At 42.6% G+C, this 7,377-nt stretch overlaps 1 protein-coding gene across 1 annotated transcript; it reads left to right on the top strand.

Annotated features, from left to right (window-relative positions):
- The first annotated feature begins 443 nt into the window (after nucleotides 1-443).
- On the top strand, nucleotides 444-6,843 carry LOC116373071 (uncharacterized). Its single transcript, XM_031821776.1, has 8 exons — nucleotides 444-882; nucleotides 1,230-1,287; nucleotides 1,524-1,671; nucleotides 1,767-1,803; nucleotides 2,041-2,324; nucleotides 2,572-6,121; nucleotides 6,311-6,398; nucleotides 6,662-6,843. Exons 1-8 carry the CDS (start codon nucleotides 694-696, stop codon nucleotides 6,802-6,804), a joined length of 4,497 nt encoding a protein of 1,498 aa, XP_031677636.1. The 5' UTR covers nucleotides 444-693; the 3' UTR covers nucleotides 6,805-6,843.
- The last annotated feature ends 534 nt before the right edge of the window (nucleotides 6,844-7,377 follow it).

Raw genomic sequence — 7,377 nt, 5'->3', positions numbered from 1 at the left:
TCACTGGGACGATTCTAACTGGAACATCCCCCCTCGTAAGCAAGCTACGCAAACCAGCCAATAAGATGCCATGTTGAGTAGGTGAAGGCAAGACAAACTCAAACCAAAAACCCATTGGCTTAAGCTAATAAAGTGGCAAGAGGGAATCACCAATATAACCCTGTTAGCAAAAACAACTAGGCAACAGATCGATCACCTTGATGCCGACACAGTAAGTCTACATGTCATACTTAAGTAAACCCACAAGAGAGACAATATTGCAAAGGCAGGACCATGTTCGATGGTAGGCAATCGAAAACGTTGACGGGGAATTTTCTGTCAATATTAGCTAGTCCTACTGAGTGGGCAAGTAACCTTTCCCGCGCTCTTCCCTAAAAATACTATTGTGAGGTCATAAAGGTCTACGGTCCATGACGTAGCATATAGCCCTAAATTACCAGTCCCTGCCTGCAATATTGTCCTCACTCTCGACCTGAACTCAAGTTGAATGTAACCAACACAGACAAGGACATGCTTTTTGAGATATAAAATAGCTTGAATGGATGAAGAAAAGGTAAGCTAAATGACTTCATACAATATTGGGGGAAAGTAAAATAGGGTAAAGCAATCTAAGCGGATATTTCTTGTAAAAAGCTATAACATATTGTAAAGCAAATGTACCATTCTTTATAAAGTCACCAGCTTAGCTCTGATATGGCTGTAGCTCTATTTATGATGTCCTCTGCACAGATCTACTCTGACATTGACATATTATTACTTATTGGAATGTCTGTCCTTCAGGTAGCACAGAGGGAGGATGGTGATCCTCAGAGGGAAGGAAAGGAAGTTGTTGAGGAAGAACCGGTGGCCACGCCCAAAGAGGAGGCCAAGAAGAGAAGGAAGGTAAGATAGCAGGAGTGAAAGAGCACATAATAGGCCTACTGGGTTACACTCTGTACCTGATAGCAGCCATACCATAGATATCTATATATCTTTGATAACAACATACGTAGTAGCTGTTTTCAAAACGTGTTTTAAGAGCTGCTTTGACCTGGCCCATAGCCTATTCATAAATTGTCTCAGAGTAGGAGTGCTTATCTAGGATCAGTTTTGCATTTGAGATCATAATGAATACAATTATTTGGGCAAGGTTGAGCCCACACCTTATCTGATGTACTTTATGTATACGGGCCCTGGTGTTACATGTCTGCCATCATTTGAGATCTGGAATCTGTTCTGTTCTATCCTAGGCAAAAAGGAAGAGGAGTGGCAAGAAGTCAAGGAAGCTGGGCACTGACAACGATGCAGGTCAGAGATTTACCTCTGTAGTACTACATTGTTTCTCTATTCTGTCTGTGATGTGCAGGTTGTGCTATCCATTTTCAATGAAACTGTAGTCTACTGTAATCAGTAAGAAAGGTCACATAGATAGCTTTATTCAAATAGGCCTATTCTAAAACAATGAAATCAGAGTATTAAGAGATAAAACGTCTGATTTCTCTTTAATTTTGTTTCTACTTCCTCTACGGCAATCACATCTTTAGTCTCCAGGAATAAACACCTGGATAGAGGATCTGTAATTGAGCTCCTGGAGAAGAAAGCTGTTAAGGCTGCATTCGGCCCAGGCAACAAGGATGAGATGGAATACTCCTACCCAATCCTCATCTCATTCCTGCGCAATCTTACTGATGAGTATGTTAAAAGTGTTTCTGTAATGTTCAACATTTATGAAATATTGTGCAGTGGGAACTAAACACTAACTAAAACACTTATTTTAAATGTTCTAGGCAGTGGCAAGTGATCTACAAAGGACTAAAAAACCCTGTAAGTTTCCCTACCTGCCTTTGACCTTTGATGTGTCAATGATCTGTTAAATTCAGAGATTAGCCATCAAGTCATATTCTGTTATTCATGTTCATTTCTCTGTCAGACTTCATCAAACTTTGAATTCAGTCACAAACAAGAATAACAATGTTGATCAAATGCATTCTGTTCGATCTAGAATACTTTACATCACAGTTCCATTGAAAATACTGTTTTTGTTCTGTTTGTTCAAAACAGATGACGAAGGAACTGCTTGCCAAATTGTGCAAGACAATTGTAACCTTCATCGCACAGACCACCCTGCAGATCCTGCTGCCAGCCCTGGCCCGCGTACTTGGGGTAAAGGACTTTGCTGACGACGACACTGACTCACCCAAGAGGGGTGGTAGTGCAAGATCCTTTGCTGCCTTTGACAAGGAAAGACTGGAGCTCATCCAGGAAGTTAGATATCTGGCGAAGAAAATGTATAAGGGCGGCACAGGGGCTCAACATCTCAGGTCCCTAACACCCTCTTCTAAGAGGTATGTTCCTCTCAAGGTTTTCATGTATGGATTTCACCAAGATCATCTATCCAGTGTTAGAGTAAATTGCATTGGCTATCTGATGTAGTACAAAATGTAATGTATCAGCCTTTGAGCATATTCAAATTAATGAGCATGTAAAGCGATCAAAAGGACATGTAGATATTTAGAATACTAAAATTACAACGCTTGACCGATTTGCCAAGTTAAGACAGGAATTATCATGCTTTGCTTGTTCGTTTTAAAGTTCCCAGACCTCAGTGAAAGTCCACCTGGGAATGACAGAGGACAGAATCATCAAAAGTGTCCAGGAGCAACTGTCTGATCATAATATCCTGTCCTCTTGCCCACCTGAGCTGACTGTTGGTCTTATCAAGGTGGTGGTCGAACAGCTTAACTCTGCCCTCTCTGCGACCATCAGCAGAGCCATTTCAGGGCGGTCCTCCCCTATTTCTTCTGGTACCCAGGCCGCTGAACAAATGGTCAACATGGTCCAGAAATGTTTTGATGATCACACCACCCCAGAGGACCAGAGCTCTACCTCTGTATTAGAGTCATGCATTCCACCTGCAACAGAAGAAGTGATGACTGTTATCGCAGAGATGGTGGGTGAATTGGAAAAAGAAGATCCGGAATTGGCTAAGGTTTTTCGAGAAGTGGCTGTGAAAGTTAAAATGTTGGCATCTGGCAGTGACCTTGTAGTGGAGCACCTGGATGTTGAAGACTCTCCTGTTCCAGAGGAGCTGAACATAATATGTACATCTTGCAAAGCAATGATGCAAAATCTTGGCACTCTGTTTAGTGTGAAGTTCAAGACCAAAGCCTCAAAGGCTGTGAGTGAAATTCTTGTGAGAAGGTTAATGAGCGATATCTCTGGTATGGTTCAACCTTCTCATTCGTTTAGTACCACTCCAAGCTTGATGAATGCATCTAGCCCATCTGACAGGATCCTTGATTCTGCGGCCATTGAGCTCATACAGATCAAAGTAGAATCTGAGACATCAAAAATAATTGATAACTTTGTTGAAGATGTCAAGGACATTGTGCAGTATGCTGAATTAGATCGGCCAACAAGCACCCAGAGAGATACCCAAGTGGGACACTGTACGACAAAGCGGAAACCCTTCCGTGCAGCTCGTAGACTCTGCGAGAGACTTCAGGCAAAGCTGGAGACATTGTTCCTCAGAATGGGTGGAGCTCCAGTCCAAGGGGAAGAACTTATGGAAAAAGCTGACTCCAGTGCTGTGCTTCTGGAGCATACTGACTCCAGTGATCTGCTTGTTTCAATCCTGAGCTTGCCTTCCCCATGTAGGAGTGAATCCCCTATATCAGAACGTAGTTCATCTTCTTTATCTGATGGATGTGATTCAACTGACTCTGTAGGAGAGAAAACACCAGAGCAACCTGAAACCAGTAAGAGTGAGGCAATACTGCAAGTGGTCAACTCAACAGGACTTGGTTCTCTCCGTAAATGCCAAAGTGAGAACTCTCAACCATTACTGTCTCTCTGTGATTCCAACATGGTGCCCTGCACCAAAGAGGTCTTGTCCCAGATTGTGACCATGTATAGGTCAGAGGTGGCAGATTTGGAATGCACATCATCTGTTGCAGAGGGTTCCTCTTCCAACTCCCTTGAAGTCTGTGGCTTTTTGGACAGTGTCATGTCTTATCTAGAAGACATGCCTGTGTCTGGTTCTTCATGGTTGGAAGGATTGAGAGATACTCCAGCCTCAGTCATTGAGAAACTCTCCAGTGAGGAGTTCCAGATGAACGCTACCAACGAAGTGCGAAAAATACTGATCAAATCAGTCAGTAGCTTTCCCAGCAAAGTCAGTTCCAGCCAGACAGATTCTCAGATGTTGCCAGCAAAATCAACAATTTCCTTAAGGCATACAGATATAACTGCTTTTGAAATCGTTGGATCAATTACAAATGACATGAAGAGCCTTTTCCCACCCACAGAGTCTTCTACTACTCTATGGCAGGCAGACTCTATGCTTCAACAGAGTGATGAGAAAACCTCAGAGTACACTGAGGCCACACCCAAAGGCTCACAGTCTGGTTTGGAAGTATCTGAGAAGAAGATCTGGACAACTGCAAAGACTATTTACCACAATGTGAAGACAAAGATGAGGAATTATTTTACATGGCAAAATCAAGTCAAAGCAACAACGGCTCATGCCAAAAAGACCCTCAGCCATATTCTGGTTTCAATTCAGAAAGAGCTGTCAAAATCTGACCAAACGGTGACTGCGCTTTCACAAATAGAGAATGTGGTTGGAATGATGCTGAAGGATGTTGAAAGGGTAAGCAGTGAATGTGGTGAGGAACTGATCTATCAAGCGTCACAGCGTTCTTCCTCCTTGTTGTCATCCTCATCTGCCAGATCAAAGAAGTCAGAGTGGGAATTTTCACTCCCTGGCACTCCCATCTCTTCTGATTTACCAGAGTGTATTACTCAGCCCATTGTGAGATGCTCAGTCATCGACATGGGCAAATCTACTAAGCCAAAAACATTGGTGTGTGATGCCAGGGAAAGCATGTCTGCAATAGTGGATACCATCATAAAGGAGGTACATCCAGAGGAAGAAGGGGAGGTTGCATTCCACCCTGATCTAACAGCTGCAATAGCAAGACTGGAGGAGCTCATATCTCAGGGTAGGATTGGTGCTCTCTCACGTGATCTTACTCACCAAGTCAACCGCATCATTTCTGAGAGCAACTTGACCCCTCTGGTTCTGACAGTGGCGGCTGGAAAGAGTGCATCCGATACAGTCCTTACTGAGCTGAAGAGGAATGACAAGACGGTGGGGAAGCCCACAGCTTACAAGCTGGTTCAGCTTTTTGCAGAGGAGTCTGTGAAGCGCCTCTTGCTTCCTAGCCTTGTGCCCTCTACAGCTTCAATGAGTTTGGCTCAGGGAGTTAGTGTGCCGGCTAGCGTATCTGAAGATAGGATTTCATGTTCTTTTTCTACATCAGCATTTAGTGACACAGTCAGCCTGTTTACCAAAGTAATGGTAAGCCAGGTCATGGACTCTGTGGTTTCTGATGCACAAAGCAGAGGGTCATCTCCAACCGGAACTGTAACTGATATAGGCAGTCTACTGAGTGGTAAGTCCTACCCTCTGCCATCTTTCTCCGCCATCAGCATGACAACAAGTGGGACCTCCAATGCTGCACGAGGCTTTGAGGCCAACATAGATGCTGAGGAAAGGGATACCATCAGTTGTTTCGGTGTACCTCAGAGCATTGTTTGTGATCAGAATTCAACCAGCCCGGATGTTGCCTCGCTTTCAACCCCATCCACTGACAACTTAGTCGGTGATGATGACTTCACCGGCCTCATCAGCATGTTAGTGGTGAGACTTCTGTCAAAAATCCAAACCCAAACTGATCTGTACCCAACTGACGTCACACGCACGTCACAAGACCTGATTCCAAAAGTTATAGCTGCCTTCTGTGCATGGTCAGGCTGCTCTGAGACCCAAGCTTATCCCAAGAACCTGAAGAGTCACAAAGTATACAGCACCGTCTACAAACATCTGTTGAAGGAGTTTGGCTCAGAGAAAATAATCCAACTGGCCGTGTCGACTCAGGACTCCACATTCAATAGGATTCTTGTGAAGTCATTGAGCAAGGAGCTTCTCCACAGTTGTAACGAGGCATCAAGAGCAGCCTCAAGAACATCTTTCGAAGCCACCAGGCCAGAAGCTCTTCTCATGGCTGAAGATGTGAAGGCTACCAGAGGGAAGCTGTCTTTCCTACAAAGGCTTGCCAGACTGAAATTCGACTTAAAGGTACATCACACTTATTTAAGTTAACAATTGTGTCAATGTGAGTAAACAATGTTATTTAGAGAAAATGTAAAACCATCCATTAATTCCAAAACCATTTATAAATCTTGTTGTGCTGGTGTGTAAGATGTGATCGTTATTACCGTGAGATTGTTCTGCTGTGACAGTTGTTTTGACATGTTTTTGTTTTAGCCATTCATGATGGGAAACAAGAAGGATTCCAAGAAGAATTCCCGCCATTCTGAATCCAAAGACCAGACTACTGCTGAAGATATCATATGTAAGTCCATACAGCAGGACATTTACTGTTTGAGATATTGGTGTACAAAGCTGCTATTGCAAAAATATTAAACCCTATATACAGTACATTATATATTATCGGTAGTAATCTCTTATGTAAAATTATTTATAGTTTCCAAATCTCAAGATTCTGGTTCTCATTTATTTGTGAAAGTAATAATGAGTTGAAACTAAGAATACAATATAACATCATTTCTAAATGAAAGTGCATGTCAACTCTCTCTCTTCTGTCGCCCAACATAGTGGCACATCCTGGACTCCCAGAGGGTCTTCCCTCCACCTCTCAACAGGAGAAGCCTCGCAAACGTCCCCTTCTAATCAGGATGTTTTCCACCATCTCCATAGGCCTATCCAAGCCATTCAAACGGTTTTCAAAGCAAGCTTAATACAACAATTTCCTCTAATACAGTAATATTTGCATTGAATTGATGGCCTTTGTCTACCGTATTTAATTTACAACCAATAAAATAATACATGATGCAGGACACTCAGTTATAAGGGAATTAATTGGTTTAACTTCTCAAACAGAAAGACACACATTTCCATTTTCTGTGGATCGCCCATGTTTACATTTTACTGAATGCTAGTCTGACCTTTGAACTGTAGATGGCAGTAAAGGTCTACTTTTGCTGCAGATCAACTTCTAAAGCTCAAACCTCTCTGGACAAGAAGCCGAAACATTTGTCCCTAGTGAGAGAGAGTATGTGTGTGTGTGTGTGTGTGTGGCAAAAAAAGGGAATATTGCACTACACTTTTATGATACAGATACATTTTGCATTCGGTAGCATAGCACAGCTGTAGTTTTTTCAAATGCCAAATGTACATGTAGCATGCTTCTGCCTACATATGCTTTTCTGAGTGACTTGTGTTGTGAGAGAACCAGAATTCAAACATAAACTCCTGGATTACATTTTATAATATTGTTAGCTCTTTTTAGTAACATATGGTAGCATACATGT

Source organism: Oncorhynchus kisutch, unplaced genomic scaffold, assembly GCF_002021735.2.
Source record: "Oncorhynchus kisutch isolate 150728-3 unplaced genomic scaffold, Okis_V2 scaffold4015, whole genome shotgun sequence".
Taxonomy (NCBI): Eukaryota; Metazoa; Chordata; class Actinopteri; order Salmoniformes; family Salmonidae; genus Oncorhynchus; species Oncorhynchus kisutch.
The sequence above is the reverse complement of the archived record's forward strand: the minus strand, read 5'-3'. Positions and strand labels throughout refer to the sequence as shown.